General features: G+C 39.6%; 1 protein-coding gene across 2 annotated transcripts; it reads left to right on the top strand.

The window, feature by feature from the left end:
• Nucleotides 1-1,802: 1,802 nt before the first annotated feature.
• On the top strand, nt 1,803-22,398 carry BDH2 (3-hydroxybutyrate dehydrogenase 2). Of its 2 annotated transcripts, none has more exons than XM_015138896.3 (10): nt 1,803-1,855; nt 5,351-5,442; nt 6,314-6,392; nt 8,729-8,825; nt 10,037-10,145; nt 14,842-14,902; nt 15,921-16,034; nt 18,960-19,018; nt 19,714-19,806; nt 22,121-22,398. In XM_015138896.3, the coding sequence occupies exons 2-10, from the start codon at nt 5,371-5,373 to the stop codon at nt 22,172-22,174; spliced, it is 738 nt and encodes a 245-aa protein (XP_014994382.1). In that variant the 5' UTR covers nt 1,803-1,855; nt 5,351-5,370; the 3' UTR covers nt 22,175-22,398. The 2 variants fall into 2 exon arrangements, with proteins under 2 accessions (XP_014994382.1, XP_077858165.1); XM_078002039.1 differs by having other exon boundaries at nt 5,351-5,454.
• Nucleotides 22,399-23,344: the final 946 nt, after the last annotated feature.

Raw genomic sequence — 23,344 nt, 5'->3', positions numbered from 1 at the left:
GGGAGGCGGAGCTTGCAGTGAGTGGAGATCACGCCACTGCCCTCCAGCCTGGGCGACAGAGCGAGACTCCGTCTCAAAAAAAAGAAAAGCATTGGAGTTGGCTTTGATTAGAGAACTCTCAAACTCATGAATAGTCTGTTCCAAAAGCCTCAAGAGTCAAAGGGCATTATTAGTAAAGCAGGAACAAAGCTCGATGTGATTACGGATTGTTAGAGCCAGCGTTAGAAGTTGCTGAAACAAGGAACAAGGAGGGACAATTTTACCAAAGACCTTGCATGGACACATGCAGAAAGTCCAGTTTGTTAAAGAACTAAAAAGGGCAACTTTTACCATCCATTATAATTAAATTTCTCCAAAAATGTATTCATCATAATAATCACTAACATGTATTAAGTACCTGTGTGGCAAACATTGTGCTGATGGATTCATAGGCTTAGTCGTTCCTCCTCACCACATCCCTGAGGTACGTGCTATTTTACCTTCATTTTACAGATGAGAAACATGAGAGGTTCAGAGATTTAAGTGATTTACTCACTCAGCTAGTGAGAGAAAGATATGGAACTTGCTCTAGTCTTTCTGACGCCATGGTCTTTGTTCTTATCCACTGCGACTGTTAGAAATCACTTAGCTCCATGTAACAAAAAACCTGAAAAACACTAGTCTAAAGTTTATTGTCCTCACATAAGAAGTCCAGAGGAGTTGTTGCCTTGAGGCTGTCAAGGAGGACACAGGCTCCTTCTCTTGCTGGGCCCTGTCATTAATGTGTGCCTCTGACCTCAGACGAACTCACTAAAAGGCTGCTCTGTCCCACGCATCCTATCTTCATTCCAGGCAAAAAGAAAGGGAGGAGCAAAAGCTAAAAGCCTTTCAGAAGGGCTTACTTTTCTATTTAAGAAGGAAGCCCTCCTCAGAAATTCCCACCTGCATTTCATTGGCTAGATCTATGCTGCTTGGCCACCCTTAGCGGCAAACAAGGCTATGAAGTCGAGACTTTTGTTTTCCAACTTTGACAAGTTGAAAAGGAGGGAAGTGAGTTGGATGGGTGCTGAGGAAACCAATTTATACAGTACATACACAAGTAGCCTACACAATCACTCTGCTCAGTGGCACTACAGATAAAGCACATGTTGCTATCCTAACCTAGAGGGCTCATGAGATCTAGTCCTTTCTTTTTGGCCTTATATCTCTGTTCTCTTCAGCCAAACTGGGGTTTTTTGCTGTTAACTCAACATGTTCCCTTTTAAGCCTCCACCCTGTCATCCAAGTTTCACGTTCTCCCCGACCCCATTCCCAGTGTAGTAAGGCTCCTGGCATTCTGCCACTAAATGTGCATTAGTGTTAGAATAGTCTGAGCATGAAAAAAAAAAAATCACAACTGTATCTTAAACACAAAGGAATTTTTTTTTTTTATTTCTCTCCCTTAAAGCAGTCCAGGCCAAGTGCCAAGAAGGCTCCAGGATTTTCAGTGACCTGGAGTCCCTCTATTTTGTTGCTCTGCTATCTTCCACACACAGTTTCCAGCTCAGCCAATCTTGTCTACCCTGGCACCGCACATAGTAGGCATAAACAAAACACAGAAGTGGAGAGGCTGAAGTGAAGGAAATGATTTCCACATCCTAAGTAAAGTGCTTTTCCACTTTTCACCTTCTACTTGGAATTTACAGTTCTACCTGAACTCCACTAGATGGCAGCACACACATTTATAAAGTGCACGGATGGAGCCACTAAGCTCTGAAAGCAGGGAAACTACAAATCCCAGCATGCTTTATTAAGCGCTTGACTTTCTTCTTTACAAAGGTCTCAAGCTTGTTGCTCCCACCGGGTTCTGGAGAACGCCATCACCTCGCTGCTTAAAGTAAGATTTCTAATACTTTTGAAATGAAACTTTAGAAAGGAAACAGGGGAGGTTTAATTTTTAGATGTTGTTTTGTTCTGCACGTTGCCTATTTCAAAATTAATCTGAGCATTTGGATCAGTGTAAAGATGGGTTTTTAACGAGCCTGAAACTCTGTCGTATGTATGTTTTATAAAGTAGCCCAAGAAAAAAGGATTCTTACGGTATCCTAAGTGAACATTTTTCTTCCTGGCTCTTGAAAACAATGACTTCCTGAATATGCTGTTTGTGTCTCTGCTAATCAAAAATCAACATTTTGATTCCAACTTTTGGACTAAGGAAGCCAACGTGTATGGTTTTCACTTTGGATATATTGAGAGATGCCTTGATTTACCATTTCAGGCCATGTTTGCACTCGTTTTCTCAAATAAATCTGTTTTAGTTTGAGATTACAGTTTATTAAATGTTAAGGCTTTGACCCCAAAATCTGGTCCCAGAAAGACAGGAAGGCCAGCTAAGAGGAGGTTTTCAGAGTGCGTAGAAAGGCTGCTCTGTGCTTCGGCAATGGTTCTGGAAATGCTTCTTCCGGTGTCAAAGATTCCTAGCAAAACCTTTGACTGGAGGTTTTACAGGGCCATATACCCAATATCACTAATGACAGTGTTGTAAAATAGTTTTTTATACACCATGCTTAGAATTCAAGGAGGGTAAAGATAAAGTATATCTTTCTGAAGTATATCATTCCATGTTGAAAGCGAAAGTTTCTCTTTTGTGTAAGAAGAAAAAAAGCAAAAATTCATTTCATCAAAGTAGGTCAGGCACTGTTAAAGCCCAGCTTCCCCATCGCCTAAAAAATGTGGACAAACTCAGAGGAAGTCAGTGAGCTGTAAGCTGATCCCTGGAGCCAGTTCTTACATAACTGTGTTAGTCTGCTCCTCCAAAAGCAGACTCCAAGATAGAATTAAATATGCATGGATTTTATTAGGGGAAATGCTGGTGTGAGAGAGAATGAGGAGAGAACTAGGTAAGGCTGTGAGAGCTATCAGACCTCGATGCAAGTCTACCTGCGAGGGAGGAAGAGAAGGAAGCCAGGTTGAGTGGAAGCATCCCAGACAGCTGTGCAGTCTAAGAGAACTTCAGCAAGGTAGTAAGGAGCTTCTCCAGCCAGTCATCCATTGGGGAGGAGCTCTATGTCTCCCAGAAATGGGTCTGCCTTAGTAAGCATGCATGCTCAGGCACTGCCTTGTAACGGCCCCAAGAAGGTGGCCTAAGCACAAGCGCAGAGATGCAGCAGCAGCTGCGCCTCATTGTCCATTACTTTCGGGGGTCAGCAGTCTGCAAGGCACAGGCTCATGGTGCCACAGTGAGGATTTAGAGAGGCCCTCAGGGCTTTGAGTACCGTGAGACAATTCCATGAGACCTTCCCTTGGACCTGCAACAAGAAGGCCTAGGTTTGAATTCATAGCTGTAAAACACTGGGCAAGTCACATTTCTTTGAAATTAGCCCCATTGGTGATCAGGCCCTATCTCTTATCTCTGAAACACTTCTGCAATCCACCTATCTCTCCATCCCTGCTATTTTCTCCAGCCTGCTATTTCACCAGTGCCCCCCTAGATAACCCTAGAAGCTTCCTAATGGCACCCCATGCTCCTGCCCAGGTATGTTCTCCACAGCAATCCTTCCAAAATACAAATCTGATCATGTCACACCCTTTCTATAAATCCTTCAGTGGCTGTTGCCTATAGGAGTAACTTGCCCTTCACCATGTGGACGCTGGACCAAGTGTGGAGGTTTGAAGTGGAAGAGCATATTGGGTATTAAGAAAGAAAAACAGAAAAAAAAAAGTTTGGCTAAAGAGAGAACTGTGATAAGTTCAAAGAGAATGGACTAGATAATAGAAGCCCTCCAGGCAAGGCTATCAACCTGTACAAAATCAGGCAGATAATGGAGCAGAGTGATTGTGTAGGCTAGTTGTGCATGTACTGTAAGTTGGTTCATCAACACCATCCAACTCACTTTCCCCTATTCTTCACTTTATCAAAGCTGGAAACAAAAGTCCCAACTTCTCAACCTCTTTGCAGCTAGGAGTGGCCAAGTAGCATAGATCTGGCGAATGAACTGCAGGTGGGAATTTCTAAGAAGGTTTCCTTCTTAAGTAGAAAGGTGAGGCCTCTCTGAAAGCCTTTTGACTTTTGTTCCTCCCTTTTTGCCTGAAATGTGGATATGATGCCTTGGACAAAGCAGCCACTTTGTGAGTTCATATGAGGTCAGAGGCACACATTAATGACAGAGCCCAGCAAGAGTCTGAGCTTGTGTCCTTGAAGACAGCCTCTTTTGATGGTCATTTGACTCTTCTCCACCCCCAGCCTCACCACTAGCTCTTTCTCTCCCCTTGTGATCTACAATCCAAGCACTGGCAAAATATCTCATGCATATAAGCCCCTGTGTCAGTGTTTCTCAATCTTTTAGAAATTACTGATTATGCCTGTTAATGTGTTACTACTGCAAGCTTAAACTTTGTAAGAGGATCAGCAGCATTGTGGGCTGGACTGTTCCCATAGCAAAAGAGTCAGGAAGTCTTAGTTCTGGCTTTCCCATTGACTGGCTCTACGACATTGGGCAGGTTTCAGCAGTTTCCTTATCTGTAAAATGGGAGAATTGGATGTGATTTGATTTTTCCATCCTTTTTGTTCAATGAATATCTGAGACCAACTATGAAATCTTTTCAAGAGACAAGAAAAAACCATAAGCAATTGATAGTGCAAACTTCAACAAAAGTTTATGGAAGAGAAATCAAAAAGCAGCCCTGAGTAGTCAGGACACAAATAATGCCATAGTAATGTGTGCAGGGGTCATGGAGAGAATGACGGTGGTAGTGAATAATGTCAGCACCAAAGGCTGTCCTCTCCAGGTACTAAAGGAAGGGTGAGGTAGGTTAAAGTGCAATGTCTGGGCTGGGCACGGTGGCTCACACCTGGAATCCCAGCACTCTTGAAGGCCGAGGTGTGTGGATCACCTGAGGTCAGGAGTTTGACACCAGTCTGACCAACATGGTGGAACACCGTCTCTACCAAAAATACAGAAATTGGCTGGGCATGGTGGCAGGCATCTGTAATCCCAGCTACTTGGGAGGCTGAGGCAGGAGATTTGCTTGAACCTGAGAGGCAGAGGTTGCAGTGAGCCGAGATCACGCCATTACACTCCAGCCTGGGTGACAAGAGCGAAACTCTATCTCAAAAAAAAAAAAAAAAAAAAAAAAGGCCAATGTCTGTCACCAGTCATCACTTCAGTGGGTTATGCTAAATGCGTTTCATATACAAAGCTAGGTATGTAGAGGAAACATTCTGGGAGAATTCAGATGATGGGACTACTTGCACAGAGGTGCTGTCTTCAAGTTCCTGAAGGAGCTCACTAAATTATTCTTAAAAGAGCACACTGAACTATTCATTCTAGATGTTACTGCTGGCTCAAGACCATGTTCTACAGTATAACCCATTAAACACACATGTCTTTAGATTAAACCACAGGTTCCATTATGGGTCGACTTGATGGGAAAGTCATCATCCTGACAGCCGCTGCTCAGGGGATTGGCCAAGCAGCTGCCTTAGTAAGTTATAAGTTACTATCTTTGTTGTTTGCCTACTAACTCTTGACATACTGAATTATGTGGACTGATGCTATGGTTGTTTACTTCTGCTCTGCTTTTTTGTTTTACTTTTGTGCTTATGTTGTCTTAAGTTATAAAAATAAACAAATAAATAAATAGTTCCCTACTCCTGACCCCAGGCAGATAAAGGAATGAATACCTCATGTTTAGTACATGACATCACTGATAACCATTGACTCTGAGAAATTTCTCTACTTCAGTTTCTCTGCATCATAATAAATTTGCTACAGACAGCCAACAGGGTTACACAGCTTTCTGAAATTGTGTCAGTTTAGATATGTGACTCCAGAGTTATAAGACAGGTTACCTTTGTCTCCTGATTTATATCAATTTCTGTTACATTATGTACCCCTCTTGAGCTAATATTGTACCTTAAGTATAATGGCAGGGTATCGTTTGACATTTATGAAAGCACTATCATACTCTTGGTAGGAAAAGTGTTGAAACAACCAATTCTTATCTTATTATCTGGAGTTTAGTAACTCAGACACAGAAATGATATAGTCTCATTATAGAAGATCAGTATTTTGAGAGTATTAAAAACAGCTGTCATTTTTTAAAAAACATTATTTTGTTTGATACTACTTAAAGGAACTAAGTCAGATGACAGGCACAATGTATGTCACATTGTTCTAATTAATGATAAAAATAATAACAATGGAGAAGGGGTAAGACTAGATAGTTTGAAATTCTAGCTATCTTATAGGGAAAAGAACAATGAAAATAAGATAAAGGAGAAAAAGACCACATGATGTTCCATTCACGAGCACAGTTTATTCAAGTAAACAAAGGATGTATTTGTGTCTACTAGGCTTTTGCAAGAGAAGGTGCCAAAGTCATAGCCACAGACATTAATGAGTCCAAACTTCAGGAACTGGAAAAGTACCCGGGTAAGCAACTCAGCAGCTTGAACTTGGGATTCAGTGTCTGCAAGGTATTATAAAGCATGGCACTCACATGTTGAAAGAAAATTCCTTAGCTACTGAGCTCCACTGCCCTGCTTTTTAGATTTTCACACTCTGATATGAAATCTGTATTTTGTGAACCTACAGACAAAAATCTGTGTACTTACATGCATAAAAAAATTTGAGGATGAACACTTTAAAAATCCTTTATTTAGCCAACACATTGAGGGATTCAGTTCCTAATTACAAACTTACATGTGAAAATTGTGAAAATTTACTAGTTGTTAGGTTAACTTTTGATGAAGCTTTTCACTTCCGTGTCCTCCTTCTCTAGGATAGCCCTGTCCAATAGCAACATGATGTGAGCCGCATGTGTAATTTTAAATTTTCTAGTATCCACATTAAAAAAGTAAAAAGAAACAAGTGAAAATTAGTTTAATACTATATTTTATTTTATCCAATATATCTAAAATATAATCTCAACATGCACTCAAGTTAAAAAATTAATGGAACATTTTAATTTTTTCGTACTAAATTTTTTATTTAAATTATTAGAAGTTTCTTACAAACTTCAATCATTAGTTTTCTTTGCAGCTTTTCTCTTAATTTTCTCTTCTTTGAGGTATAATTGAGAAATAAAAATTGCATATATTCAAGATGTTCAACATGTTTTCACATATGTTGTAAAATACCTTGTGAAATGATTATTACAGTCACGCTAATTAACATAGCCATTACCTCATTTAGTTACCTCTGTGTGTGTGTGTGCTGAGAATACGTAGGATCTACCCTCTTAGCAAATTTCGAGTATACAATACATTCTTAATAACTATAGTCACTGTACTGTACATTAAGTCTTATAACTGCAAGAGTGTACCCTTCGACCAACATCTCAATATTTTCATACTAAATCTTTAAAATCCATGTGTATTTTATACTTGCAGCACCTTTCATTTCAGACTGGCTGCATTTCAAGTGCTCAGTAGCCACATGTGGCTGGTAGCTACGGTACTGGAGACAGCTCAGCCCTAAAATCACACATCATCATGGGAAACCCTAAGAGATTCCCCAGATTATTAGGTGTGCACCACCACTTCTTCACCCCACTGAGCCAAACTCCAACATCAAGGGATTTTAATTACACTTTACTTGCCCAAAGACATCAGAACAGAGAACCTGTTTGAAAGTTAACCCTTCCAGCAAAATACAACAGGTTACATAATCAAACAGCAATTAGTTCCCTGAATTAGTTAATTGAATTGGAATATGTTGAATTATAATCCCAACAAGTCAAAGTAAAGCCGCTGCACTGGGAAAGCACAGAGATAAGGAAGTGTTTCTGAAACAAAATTTCCATCTTCCCTTTCTTTATTAATCTTTTCTTTCTGTATTCCCCCAAAATAAAATAAACCATATACATATTATTTATTATATATATTATAAATTATAAAATATAATACAAATTATAAATAATTATATATTATATATACATATTATACATATATTACATATTATACATATACATATTAACACATTGTATATATTATAAATTATATTACTACATATTATAATATATTATGCACATTATAAATAATATGTGTATATATTTATAATGATGACTGCTGCTTTTGTTAGACACTCTTCAGAGTTTCTCAGTAGCTAGCAGAGTGTGTATCTCTCAGGCTCCAGCCATGCCAGATCTCTCATGTCTAGCCTTCAAGTGTGTCATCCCTTCTTTTGACCCCGTCATTTCTTCTCCTTGCAGTTTAGTCCAGAAATACATGTATTTGACTGGATACCTTTGAATAACAGAGTCATTTCTAATAAATAATGGAAATGACATAAAGGGGAAGCTCACAAATAGAAACAGTCTCTTATTCCAGAACCCTTTCTCTTCCCCACCCCTCACTCAGACAAAATTCTGCATTACTGTATAGGTACCAGCAACCCAGTCTCTGGCAGGGGAAGGATAGGCTCAAATGACCCCACTTTCAGTTATTACTGCTGGCTTACTGAGAAATATCTAATATACACCAGTCATACTTTACTATAAAGCCTTTACTCAGAAAGGACCATTATTATTCAACTTGGAAAATGGACAGAGAGGAAGGAAGAGGGATGGATGGGTTATTGGAGGAGTCCAGATGGGACTTCATGTTTACTAATGAGACTCTGAAGATTCTTAAGACCCTAGTAAGAAGGTCAGCAATCTATGAAGCCTAGCTGGATAGATATTGCAATCTTCACACTTCACACTTCAAAAGAGCTAAACTTCGAGGCTAAATACTTTTAGGAATAGTGCCTCTTGTTTTATTTTTCAGGCATTCAAACTCGTGTCCTTGATGTCACAAAGAAGAAACAAATTGATCAGTTTGCCAATGAAGTTGAGAGAGTTGATGTTCTCTTTAATGTTGCTGGGTAATGTCTAACTTTTTAATTTCACTTTCCTTACAGAAAGTTTTCTATGACTTTCATTCAAAGAATTTTGACAATATGGCAAAATCATTCATATATAGTCTTCCATCCTCATATAAGAGTGTATTCATATAAGAATACACCCAGAAACATGAAAAAATAGTTACCAAAGTTAGTTTTTAAGCATCTATTAAATTTTCAGCCATGTAGGGGATGTAGAAATACATCCTGTTGTTCCTGCTGTCATGAAACTGACATTCTGATTGAACTGGCAGAACTTTGGTACATGGAAGTCACAGCCAACAATATTTTATAATTAATTACATAATTTGGGTCCAGAGGACCAAATCAGCATGGGTTCCAATGTTTAGGAAGCTTCCGTCAGAAAATGTAACTTGAAAAACAGTGAAGGCTACTTTAAGGGTTTGTTTTGTTCTGCCTTAACATCTCTCTTACAACAAACTAACCTCTCTCAGTATGTTAGAACACTAGCAATATCACGTTGCTGTTCCGAGATGTTGAGACACTTGTTTTCCTTGCAATTTTGATTTCCCTTGCGAATTCTAAATCTGTGCCACCTGAGGGCACTGTTGCTCTTGAAATAGGAATCAAATAGGCAAATAGGGCAGATGGTTTTCTCTCTCTCTCTCTCTCTCTCTCTCTCTCTCTCTCTCTCTCTCTCTCGTGGTTTTTTTTTTTTTTGTTTTTTTTTTTTTTTTTTGAGGGGGGGGTTTGTTTTGTTTTGTTTTGGAGACAGGGTTTGTCTGGATTCCCCAGGCTGGAGGGCAGTGGAATGATCATAGCTCACTGCACCCTAGAACTCCTGGGCTCAAGTGGTCCTCCTGCCTCAGCCTTCAAAGTAGCTGAGGCTGCAGGTGTGTGCTACCATGCCCAGCCCTGTTCTCCTTTATTTGTTGTTTGCTTTTAATGGCATTGATGTTTCCAGCACAATTAGCATAAAGCTTCTTATGTTCAGTGACCGTACTTTTGTTTGGAAAACAAAAAGGATCTTGTTTTCAGATGACATTTCTAGCTTAAGTTGTTAGAATTCTTACTAATGTAATATACTAAGTGATACTATGTTTGAATTGTTTAGTCTTGATAAGGGAAAGAGACAGTGGTCTAAGTCACTAAGTGACAATAGAAATAATCAGCAAATGGAATAGAAAAATTTTAATGGCAGTTATTCCTCCATTGTTTAATCACTCTTCTAGTTTTGTCCATCATGGAACAGTCCTGGATTGTGAGGAGAAAGACTGGGACTTCTCGATGAATCTCAATGTGCGCAGCATGTACCTGATGATCAAGGCATTCCTTCCTAAAGTAAGACCACCACCACCACCACCAGGATAAGCACCACATTAGGTCTCCGTACTGGGCACACAGAGGGGATTCCCACATGTGCTGAAGAGCGATAATAACTAACATAATGATTAACATGCATTGAACATTGATATCAAGGCATTTTACATAAATTAATCTATTTAACCTTCCAGCTTATCCACTCAAGGAATATTTATTAAGTACTTTCCACAAACCAGGCTCCATTCTAGGCACAGAAGACACACAAGTGAACTAAACAAAGTGCCTTCGATAAGGCAGGTTCCATTATTGGGGGTGAGATGGGACAATCAGTAATCAAATAGACATAGAATATGTGGCGTGGTTTTAAGTATAATGAAGAGAAAGAAGCTAGGATATCAATGCCTCTCTGGACTCCACTGCGAAGGTGAAACTGTCATAGCAGTCCAAAAGAAGTGAGAGAGCTCATCATTCAAGTAGCTTGAGAGAGGATTCCAGGCAGAGGTAACAGCAGGGAGGCACACAAGACTGGAATAACCCTATGAGGTAGGTACTATTATCTCATCCATTGTTCAGAAGATGAAACTGAGAGTTTAGGCAACTTGCTCAAGGTCACCCAACTAGCACATGGTTAGAACCAAGATTTGAAGCCTGGACATTGAGCCCCTTCATGAATTTCAGTTTAGGCTCACACTCTCAAGATGGATGTACCCCATTGCTTTTCTCTACCCTGAAACTTCTCCCTTCGCTCTTGTTTTGATCTGAACCACAGTGGTACTGGGCAGGTGAGAGAAAGTGTGTGCTCAAGAGAACGTTCCTCCTGGGCCTGCTTCCCTTGAATTCTCAAGCCTTCACACAATGCATCAATGTTTTAAATTTTATTTTATAAACTAGCATTAAGCGCCTCTTGGTATAAATCACTATATAAGGTGCTCTAGGGGAGTATAAATATGAGCAACATACGTCCCTGACTTCAAATGAACTTATAAACCAGTGGTAGCAGACAGCACAGGCTGAGACAATGAAAGGGGTAGACTGGGTACACAGCCAGCTCAACCCAAGGTTATAAATTGAACCTAGTGAAAGGCAGAAGAACCACTTTTCCCTTCCATCCCAGCTGGATTCAATGTCCTGTCCATGTCAGGGCAGGAGAAGAGCTTTGTTAATGGCACAGCAGGGCTGATATTCTACTCTGAATATTCAACCTAATGTCAAGAAGATTCCAGATGAACATTAACAGGAAAATTGGAGAAACTGACTTAGTAATGAAGGAACTTTGAAAAATCTACTTGTTTAGTGCCTAGAAGAGATTTTTGGGTGGGTCCACAGAATGTTGAACTAGCAAATTTTTATAACAAATTGTTTTTTTAAATGTAAGTTGCTTTTTCAGCCTCTTTGGAGTTTATGAGAATCTATATTATTTGGAACACAAACGTATTTTTGAAGACAGATCCTTTGCATAGGTTACAGGGGTAGAACAGAGTCTATGGTATAGGAGGAAAGCTTAGGTCACTGTGGTTAAGACTATTGCACATATATGAGACTCATTTCCAAAACCAGGCTCTAAACTGCTTTACAAATTTTAGTAAAGGAAGTAGGTGTGGAGTACAGTGGAGCTGAAATGTAAACTTGTGTTAATATTTAAAATATACAAACATTAACTTGCAAACTAGTGAGTTTGCTTGTGATTTACAACATCTTAACAATGATCCATATGAGCCAAAAACACATATTTGTTTAAAAAAAAAAAATCCCAAGAGATGTTAATGGCAGGGACGTGGTATTAGAAGGTTCTAGTGCCACTTGTTTAAAGTGACCCTGACAAAATCGAATCCTGGTCTTGGACTCTGTCATCAGAAGTCCTTAGGTGCAGTCTGCGCCCTGCCCCTAATTGGCCATGTGCCATAGAGATGGCACTTGTAACCTCCCAGTACATATTTCTTTTAGCTAAAAAATAAGGATGATAGATTACACAATCACTCCCAGCCATAATTATCTAGGATCCTCTGTATCATTAACTATGACGCACATATCCCAGGTTAGAACTTTCCAGGGGAAGCCGAGGTTTGGAGTCTAGGCAGATCTGGAAGGTCAGCTGGTCAGAACATAGGAACACTCATAGGAAATTTTTGTTCATGGATAGATACACAGGAAAGCATTCCAAGACTGGAAGATCAGTCAAAAGGCAGAGAACAAGTTGAAAATACTTTAAGAAGAGGTCAATGCAGAATCCAAGCTCCACCAGAAGAGAAGATCCATTAGGGCAAAGATTTGGGGATATCTTTGTTATTTGGGTTAGTTTGTTTGCTTGCTTCCTGCCCGCCCCCCCTCCCCGGCCCCGCCACCCCTCCCCGGCCCCGCCACTATATCTTAGAAGAGTTTTTAGCATATAGAGGTGCTCAGCAAACATTTGTTAAATAAATAAATGAATCAAGGTTGTTAGTCCAGCAGGAACCACTGGAGACCCAAGTGGCCAGGTTTCACTAGGGTTAGGGGCTGAGCTCTGGCCAGTGGAGACGGAAGGGCTGGGTCAGAGTAAGACTAACTAGATACAGCTCCATGGACTCTTAAGCGGGTATTTCTACCTCCTACCTTAGCTTCTGAGAGATCAATCCTAGATAGCAGCATTATGTACCAGACACTTCACTTTATAGTCATGCCTGCCAGAGAGTGCTATTGCATGGGGAGCCAGGGAGAGCCTGACACTATGACAACAGCTCCTGACCTGGACTGGGAAGGCAGCATTGGAACAGGCACCGACTATGGGCTCTAGAAGCAGCAGAGGGACCTGGGTTGAATTTGGTTGAATGGATAGTGCAAGTGTTAGGGGACAGCAGTAACATCTCTTAGATGGCTTTATTCTAAGGTTTTGCCTGAGATAATATTGCATTTCTAGAGAGGACTAGAAATTGACTTACTTAATGACCCATCTTTATGTATTAAATTGGAGTATATATATTCTATATGTATTTTTAATAGGGAATGCTATTTGCTAAATTGGATAAGAAAGAACAATTTTAAGGCTTACTTTTCAACATCATTGCACTTGACCAACATTTTTGACACTTTTTATGAGAACCCCATTTCATTATGGTCCTCTTTATTATGTAAAACACACAATTGAATTAAACATTATTATTTCCCCTGCTGTCTTCTTTAACTTGGTTGGGTTACAATCAGCCTCTCCTTGAATCCACTTAGTCCATTCAGCAAAGTGCCTTGGGATTACTTTAGATTCTGTTTTTAGGGGTAATTAGAAGCTAAATCTCAGAACAAAGTCAGAAGAATATCCTAAGGAATCAATCATCTTGGCCACACCAATCCTGGATCCATTCAATCATTCACTTTCCCCTTTCCTACACCTCTTTTTCTAAAAGCTGCTCAAGAAATTCATCCCAACAGAAGTCAATTTTTTTCTCTGGCCCTTTACACTGCCTATTGAGACTTCTACGTACATGTTATAATTAGTAAAGTTTGAAAACATTTTTAAATTTATAACAGTTTTCTTTATTATATATTTATTCAGGTAAAGGACAGGGCCCAGCAATCTGTGTTTTAAACTAGCACCTCAGGAGGTTCTGATTCATCCACATTTATTGACTGCCTACTGTGTGCACTGTCTAGGAGGACAAAACAGCCAAAGACCCTTATCTTAATAAATTCACACTTTAGTGGGGGAAGTCTGAAGAAAGTGTTCTTAGGAAACATTGCCCTAAATTGGTGAGGCCCGCCCTCCCTGCAGCAACCATCTACCAGGTCCTGCCCATCCTGCCTCAGCCCTCTCCTCCTCAGCTACCCATAGACATTTCTGCAGCTTCACCTTTATCACTCTTTCCTGAACCCTGCATCAGCTTCCACTAGTCTCTGGGCACCAGAGTAATCCTTGTAATCCCCAAGTCTGAACATGCCACTCCTCCTCTGCTTTAAACCCTTCAATGTCACTACATTGCCTTCAGGGTAAAACCCAGGTTCTAAATTCAGCCCTTGTTGACCTCTGCAGCATCATTACTTCTATACCCTGCATTCCAGCCAGACCCAGCCCCTCCTCCCAGTTCCCGATGGAACCTTTATACCTGTGTACCCACTCCTCAAAACATCCTTTTCTTCTATTTTTCTGATTAATACTCTAGTGTTCAAAATTCAGCCTGTATCCTTCCTCCTCAGGAGGTCCCCTCTGAGTGTCGCCCAGCCTCAACTGCTCCCTTTCTGCCCTCACCCTGCTGTTAGATCTCTGTGGAGGTCTCTGCTGTTGCTGGATGTGGATTATGTCAACCACTAACCAGACTGGTTGCCTCCTGTAGGCAGTAATCTCCTAGACCTAGCACAATACCTGGCCTCAGTAGGTATTAAAAAAATATGTGTTGAATGGAGTAAGTTTCCCAACATCAGTAACACACAATAACAACATTTATTTGCGTTTCATTAAAGTCAGCATTCATTCGTAGTCTTGCTGACATTCTTGTACCGTGGGAAGGTGGTAATCCCCCTGGGAAATGCCAGTGAGTGCGTTCACATTGCCATCATTTCCCAGCAATAGTTGATGAGGTGTTTTGGGTTCACTGTTAAGACTGCTTAATACTGCTTAATGTGACTAGCTAATACAGTAATTAAATTCATTCTGCAAACCCTAAGAAAATGCAAATCTTTTTAAAAGGTAGTATTTTAGCACATGAAGTGAATTTTTTTTTTTTTTTTTGTATTTGTTTTGTTTCGGCAGATGCTTGCTCAGAAATCTGGCAATATTATCAACATGTCTTCTGTGGCTTCCAGCATCAAAGGTGGGTCTGTCTCCCTCTGACGACTGCGATGCTCATACATATACATCATTAAAAGCTCTGCGTTTGGGAACAGGCATAGCAGAGATCATAATTTCAAGTACTGAAATAATTTCAAAAGTGCTTTTTTCAAAATTGGTATTAAGTTCCTTAACCACAGATCTTTTGCTCTAGATGTGAGCCAGTGGCAAAATTAAATTAAAATGTGGGGGGTTTTTTGCCCTCCCTTTTATTCTTTCTAAGGGATATGGAAATGAACATCAAACTGGGAGAAAGAACCATTTAACATTTAATTAATTGAAAATAGTGTATTGAGCACCGGTATGTGCTCTGCCCCTAAAAGAATTCACAGTCCAAAACTAGGAGCAAGGCAGCAAACATCATCTTCTCCAGTGTGATGATATATAACAGAGGTTTGGACAAAGCACTGTCAAAATACAGGGAAATAACTGCCTGTGAGTTTGTGGAATGCTTCACAAAGACAGTTGATCTGAGCCATCAGCGAGAAGTCAAGTTGAAGGACAAGGGCAGCAGTGCAAAATGTGGATTATGTCACAATCTGACATAGTTGGATCTGTGAGTTTAAAATGAAATAGTTACTGCTGAGATAACATTTCTTCTCTTTGCAAGGATACACATATTCAACATACACAAGAGAGGAATGTAAAGAAGTGCCTAGGCCTCCTGTTTTACTGTTTGGTTTTGTTATTAATCTTTATTTTCTTTGGGAATCTGCCTAAGAGTTACGGCAACTGATGGTGAGAAACTAAGACTACCAATGTTAAATAAGTTCAGAATTTCAATTAAGTCTCAATTAAGTTGTGCCTATACTGATATTATTTCCTTAGATCCAGAAACTGACTCTATTAAAGGAAAAAAATCTGATATCAATCTTTTTAAAAGGGGAGGAATGTGGGAGAAAGCATGAAAATGGCTACTGGGAAAACTTACTTGTGCTACCTTTCTAAAGGAAAATACATTTTTTATTCCTTCAATTGTTGAACCTTTCTTCCACCCTCAGGAGTTGTGAACAGATGTGTGTACAGCACAACCAAGGCAGCTGTGATTGGCCTCACAAAATCTGTGGCTGCAGATTTCATCCAGCAGGGCATCAGGTGCAACTGTGTGTGCCCAGGTGAGTAAGGCACTGCAGGGTTATGAACTTGGCCCTCTGACACTGTGTTTGCCACCGTGAAAGATATCTATAAAAGTTTATTTGCCACATGTTATATTGTATTCTGGGAAAAAGTTCAGAGAAAGGGGGTGAGGGCTGGGCTTATTAAGATAACGGTACAGTTGTAAGTTGAGACGGAGATCCTAAGCCACTGGGAACGAGCCACAGATGCAAAAGGCTTAAATGTGTTGGACAATTCAGAAGCAAGTGGCTAAGAGACATAGTTGGCCAGGCTTGCTGTTGGGAAGCAGACCAGGGTTGACCTTTTCAGGGGAAAGATGTCAAGGGAAAGATGAAAATAGACCACACTCACCGGACAGCAGCGAAAAAGTAAGGGGAGTCTTCCAAAACACAAGGATCCACTAAAATCATTTCAACCACTGAGGTGGCCTATAAATAAAAAGGAGGCATTAATCTTCCTTTATGCTATAAAAAGGGGGCCAGCAAACCATGGCCTATGGGCCACATCTGGGTCACCACCTGTTTTGTAAGCAAAGTTTTACTGAAACACTTCCACACCCAATTTGCTTATGTTACTGCCTATGGCTGTTTTCATGCTACAAAGGCCAGGTTTAGTATAACAATTACAACAGATAAAATGACTCTCAAAGTTATAAATATTTTTTATCTGCCTCTTTACCAAGAAAGGTATGCCGATCCCTCACACAGAGGAAAGAAGAAAAGCAGAACTTTCCTTTTCTTAATAACCATGGGTGTGTCTCATTTTCACAATAACCATAGATGTGTTTATTAAATTGATACGTACTTTTACCCGGTTCTACCAATCTAAAAGGAACATAAGGTATCTAATAAGGATTATAATATTCTTTAAAAAGAAATTATTGCATATCCAGGATCAAGGTTTCCCTCAGTAGTGCACAATTGATATGGGGGATGGTGTGTGAAAGGGAAACATTTCAATATGACCTGGGAACCTTTCAAACCTGAAGGGCATGCCAGAATTTAGGGAAGGAGTTCATGGAGAGAATTGTGGTGTTTAGAAAGTCCCACAGGAGATTCTGATTGAATCTTCAGTTGAAACACATTGACTTAAAGAGGGAAAACTAAACATCCCCCAAGCTACAGAATTTCAGCGATTGAGATGTTCTGTTTTATTTTTCTTGGAACAGAAATGTAAACATAGGTAATGCTAAGAAAAAGAAGAATACATGAGAGATCATTTCACTGGGTTTTGATGTACATCCTGGTGATACTTGAGTCTAGCTATTCTTGGTGCCATTTACCCAGTGGAATAAATGGTAAAATGATTTGGAAAATGTGGTTGTTTCAGCCACTGGACTTATCAGAAGATTGGAAAATATGTTATCAAACTCTTTGGAACAAGGAACTAGCTGTGACTCAGTGAACCAATCACAGAAGAAAACTTGAGGAGGACTGAGTATGTCTGAGATGCTGCTGATGGTTGTGTAGTCACAAATCTCCAGCCAGACTTGTGTAGACCCTGGCATAGTATGTCTGTGCCATGGACACAGCTGAACCCAGTGACATTGGAATCCTCTAAAGGCATGGGCTTGCTCTGCAGTTCTTATTTAATAGCCATTAGTACCAGTCATATGTAAGACATGCTGTTCATTTACCTCAGAGGGAGAAAGCTGTTAAAGCTCTAAGGATTCTGAAGAGACTGTTAGTGAAAGCTTGAGGTGCACACTGTTGGTAAAACTGTGGACTTCAAGGAGGCTATTGAGGTAAGTGAGGAAAATATTATTGAAAATTAGATAAAAGAGGATCTTTGTCATACAGTTTCAGAAAGTACATCAACACTGTTGCCTGTAGTGTGAAGGCAGAAGATGTTACTAATGAACTGGGTGATCTAGCCAAGGTGATTTCTACCCAGAGTCTTGAAAGTGCTGGCCACTTATAGTAAAATGTGACAAGAGACAGATAACCAACCTACAGAGGGGGTTCCAAAACGGAGTCAGGCTTTCTGATTTTGAAGATTTCCTGCTTCATCAGAAAAAACAGCAAATGATGCTAAAATTAAGAAATGTTTTCTGAACAAAGATCAAATCTATGGTACTCTCAGGAACATGATCTAAGGGTGAAGTATGACTGTAAAACCATTTGTTACAACCTCAGAAAGATCACATTATTTGCCAGAGTACTCTTTAGTCTGAGGAAAGGGCCTTCTACAGAGAATGTACAGTTTATGTCAGTTAACAAAGAAGTCTGGGTAACTTGCTCTAGGAGACCATAAACTAAGTGGAATTTTAAAATGTTAGTGTTGTTCGTATTTTTCTTTTTTAAAGTAAAATAACTTTAAATTATATTAAATTATATTTTTGATTAAAAACTTGAAACTGTGGTTAAAAGTTGGAATTTTAAACAATGAAAATAGGCAAGGTGCTAAGAAAAATTTAGTGTCACCTGAATTGGCAAGGACTGTGGTAGCCATGGGATTGTCCCCAAAGATCCCACAGTGAACTTGACAGCAAAGAATGGTTTTGAGATCATTGAGGCAAACTGGCTCCTTAAGCTGGCAAAGTGCTTGTACAGTTTTATCTACATCTCAGGCTTATTGTGAGGATTAGCTGAGATAATATATATAAAAGTATTTAAAATCCATAAAGCATCATATAAATGCAATGTGACTAAAATATATGTCCTTGAGAATGCTGGGTGATTCATCCAGTGTCCCTACATAGTGTCACAAAGAATCATAGTCTGTGTTTTTAAAATCATAGAAATGTTATTGAAGAAGTTATAAGCCTATTAAATAAGAGGCCTCAGGCAGGCAGATGTAAAGTTGTCATTTTAAGTCAAGGAGAAGAATCTCACTGATTGTTGTATCATGGAAAGGAAGTTTAGTTGTCGATTTCTTTTTCAGTTTAAGTGAGTAACCAAGCTGAATATCCCCCTTTGATTTAGGAACGGTTGATACCCCATCTCTACAAGAAAGAATACAAGCCAGAGGAAATCCTGAAGAGGTATATGTAGCATTTAAAATGTGTTAAACCTTTGGATAATAAATACCCTCTTCCATCCCTATAGCAGACAAATTCATAGAGACAGAAAGTGAAATGGTAGTTGCCAGGGGCTTGGAAGGAGGGAAATGAGTAGTTAATGCTTAATGAGTAGAGAGGTTCCATTTTGTAAGATGAAAAGAGCTCTGCTTGGGAAGCTGAGGTTGGGGGATCGCTTGAGCCCAGGAGTTTGAGGTACAACAGTGAGGTATGATCACAACACTGCACTCCAGCCTGGGCAACAGAGAAGACTCTGTCTCTAAGAAAAAAAAATAATACTAAAAATAAGAGTTCTGGAGATGGACACTGGTGATGGTGGCACAACAGTGTGCATGTACATAACACTATTGAACTACTACACACTTAAAATGGTTAAGATAGTGAATTTTATATTCTGTATACTTTACCACAATTTTTGAAGATGAAAAAAAATAATGCCTTCATCCTTTAATATTAGCTTTCTGATCTGTCACAATATCTGTGGGTTTTAATATAACACAAACAATTAACTTTGGCGAAAGAATCACCATAACCCTAGCTGATTATTCATCAAGGCAGCAAGCCAGTGGATTCTCTTGCCTTTAACTCCTTGAAGAAGGTGCAGGTAAGCAGATATAGCTGCTCCCATCACTGATGTCTGGTATGGTCTCTGGTCACAGGCACGGAATGATTTCCTGAAGAGACAAAAGACGGGAAGATTTGCAACTGCAGAAGAAATAGCCATGCTCTGCGTGTATTTGGCTTCTGATGAAGTAAGCGCTATTCTTCCCAAGGAGTTCATTGTCCTCAATCACATTTGGCCACAATTTGCTCATCAAAATAATATCATTTTAGAGAGTTTATGGCATATATATGCTAAGATGCTACATTTATAAGATAGGGATAAGTTCTCATTTAATTTGCTCAAAGAAAAACCACTTTGATCTGAGCCACTAACTCTTCCTTATTCAGCTTTACATAAAATCTTGTAGCAAACAAAAAGGAGGACTAAAAATGTTAAAGTGCTCAATTTTCTGAGAGACAGTTCCTTTCAAAAATTATAACTGGGGAAACCCTGATTAAATTCAAGTCAAACAAATGAACCTCTAGGATTTTAAGAGCTTTAAGTGAAATGGGGAGAAGATTAAGCAGATTTGTGTTCAGTGGACTCAGAATTGGCATGTGGTGTTTTAGTCTTACTTGTGACTTGTTTGGGAGAATTCCACTGGCTCTTTTTTCTCTATTAATTCTTACTTATGGCCAGGCATGGTGGCTCACGCCTGTAATCCCAGCACTTTGGGAGGTCGAGGCAGGCGGATCACCTGAGTTCCGGAGTTTGAGACCAGCCTGGCCAACATGGTGAAACCCCGTCTCTACTGAAAACAGAAAATAGCCGGGTGTGGTGGCAGCCTGCCAGCTACTCGGGAGGCTAAGGCAGGAGAATCGCTTGAACCAGGTAGGCGGAGACTGCAGTGAGCCGAGATTGTGCCACTGCACTCCAGCCTGGGCAACACAGCGAGACTCCATCTCAAAATAAATACATATTTTTAAAATTTTTACTTGTTATTGTATATGGAAATTCCTAATTTAATCTCTTCCACTTTGCATCTGTTTAACAGTTTTTTCCTTAATGGCTATTGTATACTTTTAAATGGCTTAACATGAAAGCAAAAATGATGTTTATAAGGTATAAAACACAAGAACCTCCTCCTCCGTTTTATGTCTCTGAATACTACGTGAACAAGGAACTGTAATGTGTGAGAAGGGGGAAGGAAAGGGGACTAGGTGGAAGTGAGGAGGGAACAACTGATAACTCCTCTTCCCAGTAACTTGGTGCACACCAGATAGTTGGTGAATGTGACAAACATAGGGATTGAAATGTTTCCATAACAGTGCAGTTTCTTCTCAGAACTTCTCCCAATTATTAACAACAATTGTTAATAACTGGGGAGATTAACAGACAAATGTTTAAAGGAGAAGCACATGAGCCTTTGTGATTTCTCTGAATCCATATCATCAGAAGAGCTCATTTGATTTGGGTACTGCTGATAAGCTAAATTACCCTTAGTTAGCCAGAGCTTAGGTTACAAAATATTTGGAAGTGTTCTGGCTTGAAATGTGCTACAAAATACCTTTGGCTTTTTAGAGGTTTCCAGAGGAGTTCATATGCGTAACAGAGCTTGCCTTTTAAGAGAACTTGGGGGAGTTGGAGGTATTTCTTTGGTAAAGTGACTAATAACTCCCTAGTTCACCTACTGTATATGATCAGCTTTTATATATTGAACTCTTAAAATTTATCTATTCATTATGATGTCCTTACATCCTCTTCCATTGTTTCAGGCTTTAGATGAATTTAGACTGTTTGAGTTTTTATTATCCATTTTAAGTTAGAAGATTTTTAAACTTCTACCAAAAAGATCACTTCAGCCTTATTTAGAAAATGAAAAATTTATGGGAATAAATCAGTAATTATTTTTTAAATCCCTCAGTTTTATAGAGATTTGGATATCTGAAACTAATATAGAATATTTTTATAGCTTAATAGATTATAGTTATTATTATTATTCATGTAAATTTTAAAAACACATTTAGTGTGCTTCAGATCCTAGAATTATTCACTTATATTGATCAACTAAATACATGCTTTCTTTTTTTTTTAAACTGGTCATTAATATGACCATTTTATGACTGATACACTTATGTTCAAAAGTTTATTAGTGGCATAAAGCTTAGCTAGTTTTGAATAGTTCTGAGTTTCAAAATGAAAATGTGCTTTTCGTCTATTTCCTAATTTGGGGAATGGCTATACATCACCGTTCCTTAATTCGGGGATTCTGAGACCAAATACCTAACAGTGACAGGTGCTTAGACCCCAGCCAGAGGCCATTTAGTTCCAGATCACAAGACACTCAGCAGTTCTCAATCAACCAAACATTAATTTGGATTTCCCTGAATTAAGTGTTTAAGTGAGGTTTCCTGTTAGGACAAGAGTAAATTGTTTAGTTATCCTAGTCATAGGAAAATTTGAAAATACAGCCTGTATCAAACCTGGTTAATTGTTCTGTCTCCTTGTGTTTATCACTGCAGTCTGCTTATGTAACTGGTAACCCTGTCATCATTGATGGAGGCTGGAGCTTGTGATTTTAGGATCTCCATGGTGGGAAGGAAGGCAGGCCCTTCCTATCCACAGTGAACCTGGTTATGAAGAAAACTCACCAATCATCTCTTTCCTGTTAATCACATGTTAATGAAAATCAGCCCTTTTTAATGACGTCACTGTTTGCAAGAGTCTGATTCTTTAGGTATATTAATCTCTTTGTAATCTCTTCTGAAATCATTGTAAAGAAATAAAAATATTGAACTCATAGCAAGAGAATAGTTTTTAAAATAAATCTCGATTTGTAAGCATCTGTCTTAGTCACTTTGGGCTGCTATAACAAATTACCATAGACTGAGTCTCATACACAACAAACATTTGTTTTTCAGTCCGGAGGTTAGGAAGTGCAAGATCAAGGTGCCAGCACATATGGTATCTGGTTAGGGCCCACTTCCTGGTTTGCAGATGGTCATCTTCTTTTTTTTTTTTTTTTTGAGACAGAGTCTTGCTGTCTCCCAGGCTGGAGTGCAGTGGTGCGATCTTGGTTCACTGCAAGCTCCGCCTCCCGGGTTCACTCCATTCTCCCGCCTCAGCATAGGAGTAGCTGGGACTACAGGCGCCTGCCACCATGCCTGGCTAATTTTTCTGTATTTTCAGTAGAGACAGGGTTTCACTGTGTTAGCCAGGATGGTCTCGATCTCCTGACCTCGTGATCCTCCCGCCTCCCCACCTCCCAAAGTGCTGAGATTACAGGCGTGAGCCACCGCGTCAGGCCAGGTCATCTTCTCGCTATAGCCTCACAGAGCAACAGCAGAGAAAAAAAGCAAGCTCTTGTCTTTTTATAAGGATACTAATCCTGTTCATGAGGGTGCTACCCTTGTGACCTGATTACCTCCCAAAGGCCCTACCTCCTAATGTATCATATTGGGGGTTAGGATTTCAATACCTGACTTTCGGGTGATACAAATAGCCCATTGCAGCATATATAATTAAAATGTAAATATGAAGACAAAAGGAAGCTTATGGGTTTTTTTCTTGGGGGGGGGGGTGTTAAGGAAGATGATAGTAATTTCAGGACTAGGATGGTAGCTCATGCCTATAATTCCTGCAATTTAGGAGGCCGGGGCAGGAGGATCACTTGCTGCCAGGAGTCCAAGACCAGCCTGGTTAACATAGGGAGGCTAAGGCAGGAGGATTGCTTGAGCCCAAGAATT

This window comes from Macaca mulatta, chromosome 5 (assembly GCF_049350105.2).
Source record: "Macaca mulatta isolate MMU2019108-1 chromosome 5, T2T-MMU8v2.0, whole genome shotgun sequence".
Taxonomy (NCBI): Eukaryota; Metazoa; Chordata; class Mammalia; order Primates; family Cercopithecidae; genus Macaca; species Macaca mulatta.
The sequence above is the reverse complement of the archived record's forward strand: the minus strand, read 5'-3'. Positions and strand labels throughout refer to the sequence as shown.

Excerpts from the sequence above, each read along its gene's own strand:
- BDH2 (XM_078002039.1), top strand. The coding sequence starts at position 5,371 with ATGGGTCGACTTGATGGGAAAGTCATCATCCTGACAGCCGCTGCTCAG. Across the intron at positions 6,393-8,728 it reads GGAACTGGAAAAGTACCCGG|GCATTCAAACTCGTGTCCTT; the intron begins GTAAGCAACTCA and ends TTTATTTTTCAG. Across the intron at positions 8,826-10,036 it reads GTTCTCTTTAATGTTGCTGG|TTTTGTCCATCATGGAACAG; the intron begins GTAATGTCTAAC and ends TCACTCTTCTAG.